The 20,420-nt window shown below is 34.2% G+C and overlaps 1 protein-coding gene across 3 annotated transcripts in view; it reads left to right on the forward strand.

Moving 5' to 3' along the window:
- The window catches only part of CNTLN (centlein), a 285,688-nt gene that overhangs the window by 59,304 nt on the left and 205,964 nt on the right, over positions 1-20,420 (forward strand). For all 3 annotated transcript variants that reach the window (XM_040631462.1, XM_040631460.1, XM_040631461.1), the window contains exon 3: positions 17,108-17,192. In XM_040631462.1, the coding sequence (XP_040487396.1) occupies positions 17,108-17,192 (85 nt within the window). The remainder of the gene's footprint in view (positions 1-17,107; positions 17,193-20,420) is intronic.

The following is a 20,420-nucleotide window of genomic DNA, read 5'->3' on the forward strand; positions in this document are numbered from 1 at the left end:
GAGGGTAGTTGTTAGAATTGTATGTTTTCTTTTGATCCTGCACAGCCAGCTAAGATGCTGAGAGTCTTTTTTTAAAATTTTACCTAGGTCAGTGTCCTGAAGTGCTCAAGGTTGTATGCCTCCTCTAAGTCCAGCAGAGTTGAGCTGGATGGCTGTGTGTGTTCCAACACAACCTACAGAGGCTTGTGTGACATCTGTTTGGGTACTTATAGAGTACTGGCTATGGGTACTTACAGAATACTGGAAGGCCACATAGAATTCGGGGATACATGTGGGCTGGTTGAGGGATTCCATATGTTATGCCTCCTACAGGGTTCATGGTGGGCTTCTTTATGGAGTCCATGAGGTCATTTGTCAAAGTCAAGACTCTGTTGAGTTCCACACCTCATAATAATGAGGTGTCACCAATTTTCCCTATTCCTCGTTGGCCCCAAACTATTCAACCATGCTGATCCCCTCAATGTTTTGGGTTGGGTGAGAAAGAAATGGGTTTCTTAGGCAGTAAGTATCCTACATGACTGGGGAAATTGATATTCACTATGCTCTTACTTTCTCCCCTGGGAGAAAGCATAGCCTGAGGAGGTCTCTTTTAGCACTGAGCTATGCCACCTTGGGGCAGGAGCAACACTGGTAAAGTGAAACTGTTCTTTTCCCTTGTCACTGAGTTGATTCTCAGATACTTTTTGCTGCAACAGGATGCTGGGACCTCTCTGTTGGACTCCTGGCCTCTCAGAAAGATACTCACCCTTGTGTCGTTGTCAAAATCTGTGTTTCTGTTGGTGGATGAGGGCTGAAATCTCCTATTCCACCATTTTGCTGATGTCACCTAATGTCACTTATAAAAATAAAGAATTTGTTAGATTTTTAAAAGGAGTTTTGAAGAATTATTTCTTTAAAATACAGAAATCCCATTTGTGGCTGGGCTGTAAGAAAGCAAAAGACAACTATCACATGTATAGATTTCTTATTTGTGTTTTTATGAGAAATTCTATAGATTAATTCTGTTCTGCCACAAGGGAATGTGTTATGGAGCAGATTTTTCATAATGAAGTTAATATAAGTTTATTAATTTCTTTTTCTTTTTTTTTCTTAAAGATTTATTTATTTATTTGAGAGAGAGTGAGAGAGCACGAGCAGGGGGAGAGGCAGAGGGAGAGGGAGAGGGAAAAGCAGACTCCCTGACGAGCAGGGAGTCCAACACGGGGCTCAATCCAAGGAATCTGAGATCATGACCTGAGCTAAAGGCAGATGCTTAACCTACTGAGCCACTCAGGCACTCCAAGATTATTAATTTCTAAAAATTATTACTTTTATGTTTACATTGAATGCATTTATAGTCTTTAGAAAAGCCCATAGTATTCTTTTCTTTGAGATTTCTTTTAGATGACTTTTCACTGCTGAGAATTGTTAATTATTCAGATGAAAACAATATCATTTAGATGGTATTGTTTGGAAAATACTATCATACTCATAAATAAGACTTAGTAATTCAGCTAAAGGATCTTAGGCAATAAGAATATATTTCAACTCTGTTTTGAAGAATTTCTATTTCTTTGATTTCAAGTTTTATGATATCTTCATATGCAATGTCCAATCTTCTATTAATCTCTTCCAGTGTATTTTTCATTTCAGATACTATATTTTTCACACCTAGAAGTTCTTTTAGCTTTTTTAAATCTTCCATTTTTCCCCATTATATTAATGTTTTCCTTTAAATTCTCGAGTATTTTTTAAAAGAATTTATTTATTTATTTAAGAGAAAGAGAGCATGAGTAGGGGGAGGGGCAGAGGAAAAGGCAGAGAATCTCAAGGAGACTTGGCACTGAGTGTGGAGCCTTGTTGCTGGGCCCTGAGATCATGATCTAAGCTGAAACCAAGAGTTGGATGCTCAGCTGACTGAGCCACCCAGGCACCCCTCTTGAGTATATTTTAATATTTATTTTTTAACTTTTTAAAGATTTATTTATTATTTTAAAGAGAGAGAAAGCATGCGTGGTAGGGGAGGGGCAGAGGGAGAGAAAGAATCTCAAGCGGACTCCCCACTGATCAGAGAGCCAGCGGTGGGGCTGGATCTCATGATCCTGAGATCGTGACCTGAACCAAACCAAGAGTTGGGTGCTTAACCAACTGAACCACACAGGTGCTCATTTAATATTTATTAAAGGCCATTTTAAGGTCCTTGAATTCCCTATTCCATTATCTGAGTCACTGATATGTCTCCACATATCAGTGACTCTGTATATTGGATCATGTTTCTACTTTTTTGCATACCTGGCAATTTAAAAAAAAATTTAACTCTGGTATAGTTAGCAAACTGTGTTGTATTAGTTTCAGGTGTACAATATAGTAATTCAACAATTCATATATTACTTGGTGCTCATCAAGATAAGCGTAGTCTTAATCCCTTTCACCTATTTCACCCATCCCCCCACCCACCTTCCCTTTGGTCACCATCCATTTGTTGTTTGTAAGTAAGAGTCTCGTGTTCTTGGTTTGTTCCTCTTTTGTTTTCCCTTTGTTTGTTTGATTTGTTTCTTAAATTTCACATATGAGTGAAATCATATGGAATCTGTCTTTCTCTGACTGGCTTTTTTTGCTTAGCATTATATATACTCTTCAGCTCCATCCATGTTGCAAATGGCAAGATTTCTTTTTTTATGGTGGAATAATATTGCATTGTGTGTGTGTGTGTGTGTGTACACACACATACATACATCACATCTTCTTTATCCATTCATCTATCAATAGACACAGGCCTAGACACAGGCTGCTTCCATAATTTGGCTATTGTAAATAATGCTGCAATAAATACAGGGATGTGTATATCCTTTTGAATTAGTGTTTTGTATTCTTTGGGTAAATACCCAGTAGTGTGATTACTGGATTGTAGGGTAGTTCTGCTTTTAATTTTTTGAGGAAACTCCATACTGTTTTTCACAGTGGCTGCACCAGTTCACATTCCCATGCCTGGTAATTTTTTGCTGGATTCTCGACATTGTAAATTTATGTTCAGTGTTTGATTCTTATATTCCTTTAAAGAATATTGGACTTTGTTCTTGGATGCAGTTATTTGTGGATCAGTCTGATGTTTTTGAAACTTTGTTAGTATAGATCCAGGGTAACCTTTCTTCCTTACTAGGGTGACTTTATTCCCATTATTAAGGCCCGACCCTTTTGGGGACTCTACTTAATGCCCTGTATATATTACAAGGTCTTTACATTCTGACTGATGGGAACATGAACTATTTTCGGCCTTTTGTGACCTCTGGAAATTGTCCATTCTATTGCTTTCCAGTAGTTCTCTCCTTTGCATGGAGTAGTTTCTTCTCAGTCGTGGATAGATCAATACCCAAACAAAGAGTAGCCCTCTGGTATTCTCTCTACATGCAGCTCTGTTCTCTATTACTTTGCCTTTCAAATTCTATCTACTTTGGATTTTCTGAACTTCAGTGTGTGTCTGCTCCACTTAATGAGACTGAGCTCTGTTTGGATTTCCCCTTCCTTCACTATAGCTTGGAAACTGCCTTTTGGTAGTAACCTAAAGTAATCATACAGTTTGCCTCATTAGTTTCCCTTCAAGGATCACAGTCCTTTGCTACCTATGTCCAGTGTCTGAAAGTGTTTTATATATTTTGTATAGTCTTCAAGTTGTTTAAAGCAGCAGGGCATATCTGGTGCCTGTTCCTCTCTATGGCTAGAAGCAGAAGTTAATTCAGCTTTATATGCTGAGAAATGACCCAGAACTTCCAGACAATTTAAAATATCTAAATCAGTATGAACGTATAGTAACTTAATATTAAATCAAAATTATGCCAACAAAGGAGTGTTTTGTCTGGTGAGTTTAATTTTATTCACATGGCATTAAAATTTTCACTAAAATACTGGGTATAAAAAATTAAACAAATTTTGTTGCTATTATATTCAGAGTTTCAGGTAGACCTCTCATAATGAAGTTGATTGACTGGTAAATGTCATGATGATTGTACCTGGAAATTCTTAGTGGTTAAAAATTTTGCCAAAATATCTGTATTTAACCTTGAGAGTATATAACTTATTTGGCATTAGCTGTGTTGTTATATTATTATACTCCTTCAGTTTAAGACTTGAAGAGAAATGTATGAACCTGCTGAAATACAGAGCATGGCATAGGATGAACTGAGATTAAAGTTAAGTGAGACTGAGTAGAATTATAATTACAGCAATTAGGAACTTCTCCTGGGGAGTTGTGAGACTTTTTCATAGAGATCTGTTTCTTTAAATGTTGTAATTAATAATTATCCATACATTATAATCTTTGGTCATTTAAATAATGGATCTGTTTTCTTTTTTTTTTTTTTCTGTTTTCTTTAAAGATTAATTCATAGGTTCCTCATTGTTCTCAGTTTATAGTACCTTAATATATCAGTAATATTTTCATGGCACTTCAAGTTAAAGAGAAATACCCAAGAGTTACATGGATTAAATATTTATGCCCTAACATTGTAATGGCTATTAAAATATAAATACAAATTAAAAGGAAATAGTTATATTTTAATTTTATTCCTAAATAACTATAATTATTTCCTATAGGTTGTGAAACTGTTGGGTACCGGACAGTTTCTCCAACCTTGTAATCAGACTGGACATTGCTACCCTTACTTCTTATTTCACATTGCTTTTTGCTCTTAAAAACTCAACTTTATAAAGTGGTCAGAAACTCAACTTCATAAAGATACGATGTCATGAAAGAAATGTAGTGCAAACTAATATTGAAACTGTGAACTTCTAGCTAGTATTCTGTGCAGTGTCCAACAGATGTGAAGTATTGCCGCTTTTCCCTCAGACATTTAAAATACCCCACAATGCCCCTGTCTGTTTGTTACAGCACCTCTGGGAGCCTTGGTACACATTCTGGATAATAGAATTAACTTGTTCTCCTTTAATGTTCATTACTGTTTCATATGGAATTCTGGCATGATTAGTATCCTGATTTTTTTATGTTGAGGTAGAGAATCCTTTTTGATCATTTTTGACTAGCAAAGTTTCTTAAGAAACTGATTTTGTAGTACTAAAATAAAGGAATAATATATTTGACATTTTCTTGATGGAAAAATGTTTACAGCAGAGGCTTCATAGAAAAATTATTGAATAAATTGGTTTTGTGACTATGTTTATAAATAATCTGTAATACAAAGAGAAATAATGAACAGATTATTAAAACATGATATTAAATGGGATAAAATGTGCTACATCATTACTGTACAAGGTGTAGTGAGTAAACAAAAGCAAATATGAATTTTTTTTTTTAAAGATTTTATTTATTTATTCAACAGAGATAGAGACAGCCAGCGAGAGAAGGAACACAGCAGGGGGGAGTGGGAGATGAAGAAGCAGGCTCATAGCGGAGGAGCCTGATGTGGGGCTCGATCCCATAACGCTGGGATCACGCCCTGAGCCGAAGGCAGACGCTTAACCGCTGTGCCACCCAGGCGCCCCTCAAATATGAATTTTATTATGGGGATATATTAAGGAAAAGAATTAAAACTGAAGATAACTAAAGCTATCTGTGCTGTTATTATTCTTCATAGTATCAGTTATTGTATTGCAGTGGGCTTAGGATATTCCTGATTGATTCTTTAGGATATCTGCCTACAGTTCTAAACTGTACTATGACTCAAAATAATTTTTTAAAATCATGTACTTTGAAGGCACCTGGCTGGCTCAGTCGGAAGAGAATGATACTTTTGATCTCAGGGTCATGGGTTCGAGGCCCACATTAGGTGTTGTGATTATTTAAATAAATAATGTTAAAAAAAATGGTGTGTTTTGTAAGGAAGTATATTCTGAACTATATGGAAAACATTTTTGTGTAATATTACTATAAGGATATATTGGCAATTCCATGTGTTCTTAGTTTAATACATTATAAAGCAATCATGATGATAATAGCTTACATCTGTCAAGTGTTTACTGTGGGCCATACATGGTTCTTAGTGCTTTCCACATATTGACTGAATTCTTACAATAGTCCTATGAAATGGGCCTTATTATTCGTCTTATTATACAGATGAAGGAAATGAACTACAGAGAGGTTGAATAATTTGCCCAAGCTCACAGAACTAATGTGTGGGAGTATATATGTTTCCCCAGCCCCTGTTTTTGTTTTTGTTAAGATTTATTTATTTATTTGTGTGAGAGAGAGAAAGAGAGAAAAAATGTGCACATGCATGAGTGGGGAGAGGGGCAGACGGAGAGAATCTCAAGTAGACTCCCAGCTGAGCAGAGTCCAGCACGGGGCTCGATCTCATGATCCATGAGATCATGACCTGAGCTGAAATCCAGAGTCAGATGCTTAACTGACTGAGCCACTCAGCTGCCCCCAGAGCCCCTGTTTTTACCACTACCCAAAGGGAGAATTATCTCTCACCTGAGTGTTAACAAAGAAAGAAGAAAACAAGTGAATGTGATCTAAATTTATTTTAATGTCCTACACTTATTAGTAAAGGCTTTTATTAGTGGATTAGCGAAAAGCCAAGCATAATGTTTTAAAACTTTAAGAAATAAAATAAATATATTATTTAGTGGCATTTTATTCCATTTATGTCATGATGAATTCAAGATTAAAATGGGAATATGGTTCATGATGAGTTCAAGGAATTGGTTTTAGCAAGTAGTTCATGTGAAGCTCGATCTGTGTCATGAAAGAAATGACAGGTCATACTAATGATTTGGGGGAAAGGATAACTATGGTTAAGCATAATTTTGAATTATAATATTGCTGGAAATGAAAGATACTTGGTTTAGCTGGCCAGCAATATGACATTTTACTTGTCTATTTTAATTCTTAATGAATACTGTTGTTTCTTCCTTTTTTGATATACTCCCATCTCTGCAAAAAATACCATTCAGTTATCAGATATGTTTTTATTGTCTTAAATCTTCTTGAAAATTCTATATGTTTTTATGAGTTTTTAAATTCTAGGTCTGTATAGATTGCAGTGTAGTTTGCATACCTGATGGCACTTAATAAATACTTTTAATTCAGAACTATTTTTTGAATGCCTAATCTGTGTTTAAGATTCTACTTACATTGTGAGAAGAGAGAGGGTCAGGGGAAGGAAAATATATAGTACTTCTCCTGAAGGTGGTTGTGGTAAAAATTGTAATCATTAACTAAGAGTTGTCTTCCTTGATCCCCCCTCATTGAATAAGCAAACTGTCTTCCCTGCATTTATTCTGTCTCAACATATTGTTTGTTTTGTGTATAGTATTCGTTAAATTAAGATTCCATTTTCCATGATTAAGGTGTTATTTCTTACCTGTGAGAATCTCTTTCAAAGTTATATAAAATCAGAACTTCTGGAGATGTTTTTAAGATTGAATCTTAAAATTAGGAATTTTAAAACTGACAATGTGTAAAGATGGGCTCTTAGCTCAGGCTGCTCTTAACAAAATACCATGAACTGGGTGGATTATACATCAAATATTTATTTCTCTCAGTTCTGGAGACAGGAAGCATGAGATCAGGGTACCAGCATGGTCAGGTTCTAGTGAGAGCCACCAACTTATATCCTCACATGGGGGAAAAAGAGTGCTCTGGTGTCTTCATAACCTTATAAGGGCGCCAAGTCTCTATCTCCCAATTCCTCCAAATTCCCTACCGCCAAATACCATCACATGAAGGATTAGATTTCAACATATGAATTTGGGGCGAGGGGTATATACATCCAGTCCGTAGCAGAAGTTGGGAACACAGACTTTGAAGTCACATAGACCAGAGTTTAAATCACAAATATTTCTGTGTCTTCCTTATTGAAACTCTTTAGGTCTCAGTTAACACATCTGTTAAAAGGATTTTAGAAAGAGTTTGTTGAATTAGAGAAGCATTTACTTAAAAGCTTGTCCAGTAATAGGCACTCAAAAGTGGCACTGATCCTTAAACAGTTCTCTCAGGTAGTCAAAATTTTGGTCAGGGGCATGTGAGGAATGTCATATTTAATTTTAATCATGGAGGACTTATACAGCAAAGATTTAACTATATGAATATTTCCTTCACTGAGTTGTAGATTCATTTATTTAGAGATTTGTGAGCTATCATTCATCCATGAACTCTATGAGATTGTTATTTGTCAAGGTTTAGGATGAGATTGAGGTATCTGCATTGTGAAACAGCTTTACAGGCAATTCTGACATTCCAGAAGAGAATCTAAACTAGAAAGGTGAATATTGTTATATCTTTATGGATGGAAAAATTTGAGATCCAAAATTTCACAGTTTTAAAGATGTTAGGGAAAAATTTGTTCATTGGAACTTGCTTAATACTGAACCGTAATATCTATAAAGACGTTATTTTTAGTGATTAATGGTTAAGAACGTGGCTATGAAGACATGGCTATGTGGTGTAGAATCTTGGCTCTACCACATAGTTTGTTGTGTAACTTGAGGCAAAATAGTCACTTTTATATGCCTTAGTTTTCTCTTTTGTAAAATGAAAATAAGAATGGAGTTGTTTTGAGTTAATGCATGTATGGTAGTTATAATAATGCCTAGCACATTGTAAGTGTGTCATCATCACCATCTCATGTTATAGTTTACATTCCTTTTCAGTTTGTTTTTATAGAGTCTTGAGAAAAGTCAGTTCATGTTTTCTAAATAATAGGCTTCCAAGAAAACTTGCAGCCTTTTTGATGTTATTATTGCTTCTTAATTTTAAAGCTTATTTGCAGTTTGTTAATCTTTAAAATAATGTGTTTTGTACTTGAATTTGAATACTCAAATTCAGAAATACATCCAAGTCTCAGATTGAAGATGTTCAGGGTTTACCAATGTTAATATTTTTTATTTTTTTGATATAACATTTTCAAATGAAGTCTCTGCAGAAATTGCTTTATTTTCCTATTTGTTTTTTACTTCTAAACAATCTGTCAGTCTTAGAGACATGTTTTGCTTTCTTTTTACCATTTGTTTTTACTATTTGATGGGCTTTTCAATACTTTTTTCTTTTACTCTCTCTCCCATTTCTAGTATTCTCTCTCTCTCTCTGGTCTGTAAATGAAAACTCAGTCCTGGAAAACGGGAACCATAAAAAGGAATAAGAAAGGCAAGATGACTTTTAGTATTTTTTGCATGTTTATTTAGGATATGCATGCTGTATTCTTGAAATACTTGTATTTAAAGATTTAACCTCATAGAGGATGAAAGATTATCTCATATTTATGTTTACAGTTAAAGGTTAGATGCTTAATATGCAGGCTGTTGTTATAAGGTTATATTATATACTCTCACCACTGGGAAAACCTCCCTCCTGCTCCATTCCACTCTTAAACACATGGGTTGCACAGCTGCTATATGGTTGTACACTCTCCCATGTGTATTAAGCAAACACAGCCTACAAAAGGGTTGCATTTTGGAGCATGGAAGTAGCATGACTGGTTGGAGACCCCAGAAGTGTAGCTGCCAGAATTCTTCCATCTGGCAGCAGTGCTGCTAGGCAGCTCCACACAGGGCATAAATATATTTTGCTGAGTACTTTTCCTCATGCAACAGCGATGAATGCCTAGGCAGAGATAGGGATGGATGGGAGATAGTCAAAGGAACTAATAGAAAGGTGTCTGATTGGAACCATTCTACTGTTTAAGGTAAAAGAATGAACAATAAAGTCTGAAAAAACACATTCGAACTCTTACTTTTGCAAGAGGCTTGACAAATAGTCTTTTAACTTTTATGAAGACCTTTAAATTAGAGAATTGTGAAATTGTACTGAAGTGTAGTTATTTTAAAATTTTAGCCTCTATATAGATGGCAAAAGGTAACACAAATATTATTTTTAAGGCAAAATAATTATGATTGTCTTTATTTGATGTAAGTTTATTTCTAGTTTCATTTAAAATTCCCAGAACATTGAGCATAAGTCAACATTCCATGGAGAAGGAAGTATTATGCAGCTTGCATGTGTGCATATCTGCATATTGGAGCACAAAATATTGACATGATAATTGCAGTCAAGGCTGAGTGAGCAGTGGCCTGTGGGAATTCAGCTGGTGTTGTACCAACTGGATGGCTGCTCAGGACACAGTTTGAAATGCAAGGTGCAAGTTAGCACTTTATTCAGCACAGGCAGGCATCATTTAAAAATCCTTGGGGGCAACCCTGGTGATGTGCAGATGTTAAAACAGTCTGTTCTGAAGTGCTGATATTTTTGAACACTGTAAAAGACTTCTAGATTCTGAGTGAAAAATATTTGCACAATTATTAAAGGCATATAATACACAATCTTTTCCAACTTTTTTCTGGATGCTTTAGATAATGAATGTTGAGTATATGCAGAAGTATCTGGACATGTAGTTAAAAGAAACAGGAAAATCAGGAGCCAAATAAAGTCATTTAGTTCTAACTATAAAACAGAAAGTGTTTTGAGTTTCAACTTTGTGTATTTAGAAATGTTGTTGAGTGGATAAGAATATCTAAAACAAAGATATATTATTTAGTAATATACTAAATCTAAGTTGTTATGTTCTAGTAAATTATTGCTTCTTTGTTTATGGAGTTCATTGATACACCATACTTTATAAATTCAGATTAAGATGCTGTAGCCTAATTCTATTCTTTATTCTAGTTTGGAACTACCTGATTGAACAAGAAAAAAATAATCTATCAGTTTTCACGTGTCAGGTTGAGTCTTCTGCACAAGTTTTGCCTTTCATATATAAATATATTTTTTATATTGAAGTATAAAATATACATAGAAATTCTGGATTATGTAATAAAAATTAAGCTTCGATCTTAAAGCAAAATAGATATTTTAAGTATACTTAGACCTTTAAAATATTTTATACCAGTGGTTTTAGGATCTATTGATTTAATAATATATTTTTACTAAGAATATTAGAGTTTTTTCAATAGCTTTTTTACTCTGGAGTAAACATATCTGAAAAGTGTTTGTGTTAAGTTTTTAAATTTTTCCTTTTTTTTAAGCTTTCTTACTATATTATTCATAGATACTATTCTAGTAATTTATTATGCATATTCAAAGTAGAAAAATAGTTATGAAACAGTTCATGAATAAAAGGATAGATAATTTGATAATGGTATAATTCTCATTTCCCTAAACTTCCATTTTTATCAGTCTTACTGTTTTAGAATCTTAATGTTTACCAGAAATTGAGAAAGCATTTAAATGGAAAGCCATTAATAATAAAATCTACATTTTAATAGATTCTGTGCTCAAATGAAAGAAAACGTTAGTCCAACTAGGTTTATTTTGTGCATTATTGTTATCTGTTAATTAAGAATAATCAGTGTCAGTTTTGCTTTTTTATTTTCTTTGTTTTCTAAATCAGACCAATATCATTGCCTCATTTATAGTTAAATGTTTCTTTTAGACTCTAATATTTCATTTTTGACATCTCATTAAAAATGGGCTCAAACCCAGAAAATATGATCCTGTCATATTGTATAATATATGGCATGGTCTATAACACAGTCAAATTTTGTTTCTTAATGATTTAGAATAATTTCTCAGATTTTTGAGTTTAGAAAAATGGCAAAAAGTTAACGTGGTAATTCATGTGGCTAAGTGCAGCAATGTTAAATGTTTAAATGGGTAGTACTCTTGGGAAAAGTGATTGGAGCTTTAAACTTGTACGCATTTGACAGCATCTCTTCACTTCATTTTTCATCCTAAAGAAGTCTGCAAATATTCTTAGCTCACATCATTATTGCACATCAGTGGTTCTAATTAGCTAAACAGGAGTTTGTCTCAGTCATTGATCATCATCAACTTCTTGACAGTGTCTTTTTTTTTTTTTTTTTTAGGAACCTTTTCGTTATGTCTTAAAAATACATAGAATATATATTAATTGAATTGACCAGATAGGTTGGTGATGTTTTAAACTCGAAACAACTTTTTTCGTTGTATTATTTTAAGTAAAAAATATTGTATTCATATTGTAGCGCTGTTTTCTCTTGGGAGCACTTTCCAGTTATGAAAATATTACATATCATGTACCACCAGGAGGAGCTGCTGGACAAATCTCTATATAGATCTTCAATTGTGATTTTTTTTTTCAATTTCAAAACTATAACATAATCATCAATTTTGGAGATTTTTTGGTTTAAAATACATCCTTGAAGTATATTTTTGAAGTTTATATTTGACTTGAAGTTTTTTTTTTCATTTATGACCTATATTTTCAGTATTACATTACTCAGCTTAATCAGTTACTGTTGTTTCAGTGACTCAGACTTCAGTGTGTGTCAGCATCACTTGAGGCTTTGTGTCTTAGTACAGGCTGTTATAACAGAATACCATAGACCAGGTGGTTAAAAAGCCAAACATTTATTTCTCACATTTCTGGAGGTTAGGAAGTCCAATATCAAGGTGAGTGCTGACTCCATTCCTTGTGAGAGCTTTCTTGCAGACAGCTGCCTTCTTGCTATATATTCACATGATAGAGAGGGAGATCATCTTTCTCATGTCTCTTTATAGATTCCCTAATCCTATTCATGAAGGCTCTATCCTCATGACTTCCCAAAGGCCCCACCTGCAAAAACCAGCACACTGGAGATTAGGGCTTCAACATATGAATCTGAAACATTCAGTCCATAGCATCTTGTTATGGTTAAACACAGCTTGCTGGGTCCTACTCTAGACTTTCTGTACTTAGAGAGGGTGGAAGATAGTGCATTTCTAGCAAGTTCCTAGGTGATGCTAATGCTACTTCTCTGATGACCTGTAGTATAGGAACCACTGGGTTAGACTGTGACTGAATTTATATACATAATTGTGTCATAGGAAATAACCACCCTGGTACCAAGTTCATTTGAAAGCTGTAATAATGCTTTTGTTTGGGTTTTGTGGCATATAGTCTAGTTTTATCCTGCCTCATTTAAAAGGACCACCAGAATGTATTTTGACACTGGTGGGGATTTTAGGGTTATTACAAAAGAGTGGATTAGAAAGACTCAATCCCTGTAAATTAAACTAATTCCTGGGAATTTAAAATTAGACTCATAGCATATCCAGAAAGCAACTTACAGGGGGAGTTTCTGACTGTAATTAATGTCTTGCCTGGGTCTTTGTCTTTGGGTAAACCCATCATGCCCTTCACTTTGAGATTTGAAGCCATTTTTTCCAGATGCATATACCTTGAATTGATACAGTACTCTTCTGCAATACTCATAATTTTATAATATCAAATTAAAAGTTCAAGTGATAATTTGAGAGTATATATTTGTGGTAAATGAAAGGTAAAGGGTATATATATATTTTCTTTTTTTAATTAAGTTTTTTATTTTAATTCCAGGATAGTTAACATACAGTGTTATGTTTGTTGCAGGTGTACAGTATAGTGATAAAGGGCATATATTTTTAATACATAAAATAGTTTTATAAATCAAAAAATATAAAATGGCAAATACATTTACTGGCACTGGCAAATTACGGAAAGATGGGAAAAAAACATTTCAATTGATAAAAGTATGTTTAATTTCACTCTTAATAAAAGAATCACAAATATAAAGAGAGCCCAGTTGAAGACAATGGACTGTGATTATGCATTAGATGTGCTATCAATTGTTGGTAAATAGAAAATAAAATAATAAAGCAGGATAAAGTGTAAACAGTAAAAACAGTAGTCATAATACATTGTGTTTGTACTGTGTATGTATATCCAGAGGGCTGAACATGGCTAGAGAAAAATCCTGAACCGTGATGTCTGGTCATATATGAATTTATGACCACTAACCTTTGTGGTCTCTAGCACTGCCTAGTAGATATCCTTTTTTTTTTTTTTCTGGCTCACTTACCATCCCAGTATCCTAGAAGACTATTTGATGTTTACTCTCTTGTCAGCTTCTAACACTTTCTTTCCCCTTCTCACTTCAGTTGTTGGATAACTGTTATGAATTTGTTAAATTAATGTTGTTAAGTGGAACAAGGGTGCTGGATGGTGAGCCATGGTTCAACAACAGATCACAAGAGAAATTGAAATAGAGGTTTATTATTCACAGGTGCTGGAGTGAGTACCCAGCATACCTCGAGGGGCCACATGGGAAGTCAAGGACCTGGGGCACATGCTTTTCTGAGAGTTCATGGATGGAGTGCTTTGGGGTTTCCAGGCTAAAGTGGGATTGGTCAAACCAAAAGAACCAGGTTTTAGTCAGCTCTATGGGGCAGGGGTCTTATGTAAGTGACATTTAAGGGAAAGGTATTAGGAGGCAGGGGACACTATTGATCACAAGGGTTGTTGGGGAAGTCCTATAAAGAACTTAAATTTACTTGTGACTCTGCATGCTGCTATCTGGGGCACTTGCATCATCTAGCTTCATTTAAGGTCACTTCAGGCTGCTTGGCCAAACCCAAGTGGATGCCAAGGCAGCAATCATGGAGTAGCTTTAGCTAAACTCTTGACAATCCCCTTGCTTCCTATACCACTGAGTAAATAGAAGCTTTTATAAGAGAGCTTTTACTTCTTCCCATAACCACATCTACCAAAATATCTGAATCTGTACCCATATTTTCTCTCCTTATTTCTTTGGAAGAACTGTTCATGCTGTCATCTGAGCCCAAACAAACTGTGTACTCAAGGACCTAAGGATGTCAGTTTGCAGTTCTCCCTTCTCTCTCTCACATCATCAATATCACTCACTGTCTTGGAATATTCCTGTCAACATACTCACTTGCAATTTTATCTTCAAATCTTTTGAGAAAGATATCTTTTGATTTGACATTTCCCTTGAAGTACTGTTCTGTTTCTCTGCTCCTTTTTACAGCAAAATTCCTCTGAAAAGTAGTCTTTACTATCTCTATTTTTTTTTCTCTCTTGATCTCACTCCAATTAGATTTGTATATCCACCATTCTCCTAAAACAGCTCTTGTCAAAATCACCAGTGACTTCAGTACTGCTAAATCCCAGTAGTTTCAGTCTTTATCTTCTTTAGCATGTTTGCAGCATTTGCCAAGGTTGATTCCTTTCTTCTAGAAATACTTGTTCAATTAGCTTTCTGTCTTGATTCTGCTTTTGCATGACTCTTTTTCTTTCATAGTGTCATTGGCTGTTTTTCCCCATCTTACTAATTTATAAATGTGGAGTACTTCAGGACCCAATTCTCAGATTTTTTTTTTATCCAAAATCACTCCTTAGGCGATCTCACCTACCCTTTGATCTTAGATATATTTGGATGATACCTAAAGTTTTATCTTCAGCCTTGACTTCTTGACCAATTCCAGACTTGTTTATCCAACCATGTCTTGGATGTTGATAAGACGTCTCAAATTTAGCAGGTCCAAATCCCAAAATCTAATGTCCCTCACTCTCCTCATCTGGATCTCAGATATTGTCTACTCCATCCTTCCAGTTATTCAGACAAAAGCCTAGGAAACATTCTTGACTTCTCTTTTTCTTTTATATCTCTTATCTACTGCATCAAAAAATCCTGTTAGCTCCACCTACAAAATATCAAGAATTTTATCACTTTCTCAGTTATCGCCAATATGACCTATCTTATCCAAATCATCTTTAGTTCTCGCCCGAGGTATTTTAGTTGCCTCTTAACTGTTGTCTCTGCTTCCAGTTTTGATTTCTAGAGTCATACACATACTCTAGATGTGTATGATACTCACGAAATATTAATTCGTATTACTTCTCTACTCAAAACTATTCTCTGTCCTCCCATTTTACTGAGAGTCAGATCCAATATATGGCTTAAAAGGCCATATATTACTTTATTTCCAGTGACCATTCTGTCCTTAGCCACTGTTCTCCCCTCTATGGACGTTACTATTTTACTGTTCTTTGGGTACATCAATTGTGCTCTTGCCTCAGTGTCTTTGCATTTGCTACTGGTCTTTTTTTTTTTTTCCTCCTGAAATTTTGTGCTTGCCACTAAGTTGTCCCCCTCACCCCATCTTGAATTAGGTTTTATATTAGTAGCTTGGGGCTCTTAGCCAACAGTGACACAGAGAATTTGTTATATTTAGTACCTGAGCTGTGGAGTGTTTTGGCTCAGCGCCTGATTGGGATGCTGTCTATAAACTTTTGCCTGTCTAAACTTTCATGTAATCCTTAGCTCCAGGAGGGTGGGGAGAGATTTTTTCCAGACTCCTTTCAGGAGCTGGGAGTCCCACCCTAGTCTCTGGTTTCAAACTATGAGTGTAGCTATCCTTCTGCATATTGAGCAGGATACTTTTTCCCAATTATCCCCAGGCACCAAGCTCTTTTTCACCTTCGCCTTCATTGAGACCTGGATAGTATACAAGACCTTCATCGTTGTTTATAGCATTGTATTTCTGTTTAGTTTGTAATCCTTAGATTTGGCTGTGTCTCCTTAATTTTTTTCTTTCATGTTTTTCTATTAATATTATAAACTGAGAGAAGAGGGAAGAGCCTTAAAGTGTGAACTTACTATGCTAACTTACTGGAAGTCTAATTTAAGTTTTTAAAATGTAGCAGTATACCATCTGAATTTATTTCTTGCAACCAGTGATGTGCTTTTCTGATTGGTGTCTCTTCATTCTGATAATTGCTTTGTGCCTTCTATGGCCCTTTCCTTCATTTCACTTTTTCCCAATTGAGGGTTTTCTTCTTCCTTACCTGTCTACTTTGGATTCATTAGTGATTTAGGTATAGATTTCTGCTTACCTATTTTTAAAGTTTTTAAAAAATAGAAATAAATGTCCAATAAATTTCTATCCTATTTTTAAAAATGTTGGTTATTATGAAATCTCTAGCTATCGTTTGAGTCTTTTACTTCAAAAGTGATATTTTAGTCTTAATTTAATCATGTGTATAAAATGTTTATGTTAAGAACATGTCATATTTATTAATTATTTTAAAGTGATGATATAGTGGTTATTGCTATATTAAATATGTTTTAAGTATTTTTTTTGTCATGCATCTAAATCTGGAAACTAAACTATTGTTTTGGTATGAAGTTGTCTTGGTTGTCAGTAGTTTTTAAGTAAGTTGTTGTCACTTGCCATATGGTTTCTGATTAATTCTGAAAGGGCTGTCAACCCCAGATAATTTAATTTTCTATATTTTTTAAAGTGATACTCATTTTCGGGATGTGAAAATTTAAGGGGTTAGCTACCAATTTTGACTAATAAACGCTATATTTTTCTTTCTAGAGAAAAACAGAAATCTGAAGCTAAAGACAGAAAAGTTTTAGAAATTCTGCAAGTCAAGGATGCTAAAATACAAGAATTGGAACAGGTTGGTGTTGTACCAGAAAATACTAAAAATTAATATTTTATTTCAGGTAGTAGATCTTTATTTTTAAATTTTTTTTGCAATAATGTTCATTAAGAATATCAGGGTCATTATATCAAATCGTTACTATTTTGAAACTACTGTAGTCAGATTATTCTTCACTAGTGTACTTCGCTTATAGCAAAGATGTTGTTTTCTGAATTAGTAGGCTATGTCATTTATACTTTAAAACTCAAGATAGTGTTATGGTTTTATAGTAGTATCTAGCAATTATTCATTGTTTTATTGAGTTTTACCTTTTATTATTAGCAGTTACCATTTTATTACTAGTAGTATCATTGAAACTTACAAATTTTTAGATGGTTTCATTTATAGAAAAGATTAACAAATAACTGGGATGATTTTATTTGATCTCTTGAAAATGTGTACTTTCGATTCATACAATCTCATGTTCTGCATATAATCAGTAAATTATACAATTACATATATAACAAGACTATATGTGATTATATAATCAGTATATTATCACTGCAAAAATCCATGTGATCAGCACTTCCCAGAACTATTTTAAAGTATAAACATCTCAAAAATGAAGGAGAAAGAAATTTATTGTAAGAATGACCTATATTGTGCTAAAATATTTAAGTTCATTTTGCACCCAGTTGCTCATTGTGTGCTGAATTGCCTGTAATTTTTCTGGGGTGATTGGAAGCTCTGTTTGGAGACTTTGCTCTTTGACTTCTGACTCTATTTTCCTTCCTAGCCAATTACAGTTTTGGGAGAACTTTGATCTAAGTTTGATTATTGTTAAAAGTTGTTTTATTAAAGGACTTCAGGTGGAAGTTAACTTAGAAAAGATTCAATTATTATTATGTTCTCTACATCCATATAATGTCTTTCTAAAATGGAATATAGACTCCTATATGACATTTAAATTAGAAGTTTATACATTCTCCCATGTTGTGTTTTCCTTCTAGGAAATATCATAATTGATACTATGATGATAAAATTTTAGAAATAACATTTTAGTCAGTTTGCTATGAGAAAAAGAAAGCAGTTATATTTGCTACCTGAATATCAAAAAATAGCAAAATGAATCCTAAGATGGATATATACTGTTCTGTACCTACTATATTAATTAAGCTAGGCTAAGCTGCCTAATAGATACAACCTTGTGACTTAAAAGTGGCAAATGCCATTTGTATTCGTACTTCATTGAGAAAAACTAGCCTCAAGATTCAGGAGGTTTGGGAAAATGTATATCCAGGCTGAGCAATTTATCTTCAGGTACCACTCTATTGATGGAGGAGAATGGATTTTGCCACTCTTTGATATTCTTTGGTTTTAAGTTTACAGTGCTTTAGGGAATGCTCAGATTACCAGATCTAGATGGCTAACTATAGCATACCATTTTTTAAAATGTTAGCTCTTAAAATGACAATATATTTCCACTTTTCTTTGCTAAATTCTTTTTCTACTTCCTCTTCCTTGGGTAGATAGTATTCAATTATTTACCTTTTTGAGCAGAATCACTTAGCTCATGAATAAAATACTAAATTTCCTTAAGAGAAATTATTTGTTTTTTAGAGGCCCTAATTTCTTAGACTAAATCATGTATATTTTTGTTCAATGATAGTTATAACTTTCCACAAGGTATAATATATTAAATGTATATACTATCCTGTGATGGTACTAGGGAAAATTTCGAGTTGTAATTCTAGCCTTTAATGATTTTTAAATCCCTTTGAGGAGTAGGGTGGGGATAAAAGTAAGGTGCAAGTAACCATATTCTCCTACATGATATTACAGATTGTGAGAGGATGGGGAACCTCGTATAGCAATTCACCTTTGCATCCCTGACATCCAGTATTTACCGTATTGTGTGGCATATAACAGATTCCCAGTGAATATTGTTGAATGAGTAATATTATTATTATTATTATTATTATTTTATTGAAGTATGATTGGCATACAATAGCCTGTTAGTTTCGGGTATACATCATAGTGATTTAATATTTGTATACATTATGAAATGGTCCCCACAAGAAGTCTAGTTACATCTGTCATCATACAAAAATATTGTAATATTTAAGACTTTTTCCTATGCTGCACATAACATCCCCATGAATTGTTTATTTTATAACTGGAAGTTTGTACCTCTTAATTCCCTTCACCTATTTCACCCACATTCCACTTCCTTACCTTTTGGCAACCACCAGTGTGTTCTCTGTATATGTGAAACTGTTTCTGTTTTTTTGTTTGTTCCTTTGTTTTTTTTAGCTTCCATATATAAATGAAATGATACAGTGTTTGTCCTTTTCTGTATGACCTATTTCATTTAGCATAATACCCTCTAGGTCAATCAATGTCACAAATGGCAAGATCTCATTCTTTTCTAACACTGAGTAATATTCCACTCTACATATACCACATCTTCTTTATCCATTTATCTCGCCATGGATGCTTTTTGGTTGCTTTAATATCTTCGCTATTTTATATAATGGTACAATAAACATAGTGGTTCATGTATCTTTTCAAACTAGTGTTTTCATTTTTGGGGGGCAAATATCCAGTAGTGAAATTACTGGATCATGTGGTATTTCTATTTTTAACTTTTTGAGGAACCTCCATACTATTTTCCACAGTGGCTGCCCCAAGTTACATTCCCAACAGTACATGAGTGTTCTGTTTTCTTCACTTCCTTACCAACACTTGTTATTTTTTGTCTTGTTGATACTAGCCATAATGACAGGTGAAAGGTGATATCTCATTGTGGTTTTGATTTGGATTTCCCTGATGATCAGTGATGTTGAGCATCTTTTCATGTGTCTTGTGGCCATCTTTATGCCTTCTTTGGAAAATTGTTTCTTTGTGTCTTCTACCCATTTTTAATTGGATTATTTGTTTTGGGGGGTTGTGTTGGATAAGTCCTTTATATATTTTGAATACTAACCATCTATCAGATATGCCATTTGCGGATATCTTCTCCCATTCAGTAGGTTACCTTTAGTTTTGTTGATGGTTTCCTTTGCGTGCGGAAGCTTTTTATTTTGATGTAGTCCCAACAGTTTATTTTTGCTTTTGTTTCCCTTGCCTCAGGAGACATATCTAGAAAAATGTTGCTGTGGCTGATGTCAGAGAAATGACTGCTTATGTTGTGTTCTAGGATTTTTATGGTTTCAGGTCTCACATTTAAGTCCTTAAACCATTTTGAGATTATTTTTGTGTAGA

This window comes from Ursus maritimus, unplaced genomic scaffold (genome assembly GCF_017311325.1).
Source record: "Ursus maritimus isolate PB19 unplaced genomic scaffold, ASM1731132v1 scaffold_17, whole genome shotgun sequence".
Lineage (NCBI taxonomy): Eukaryota > Metazoa > Chordata > Mammalia > Carnivora > Ursidae > Ursus > Ursus maritimus.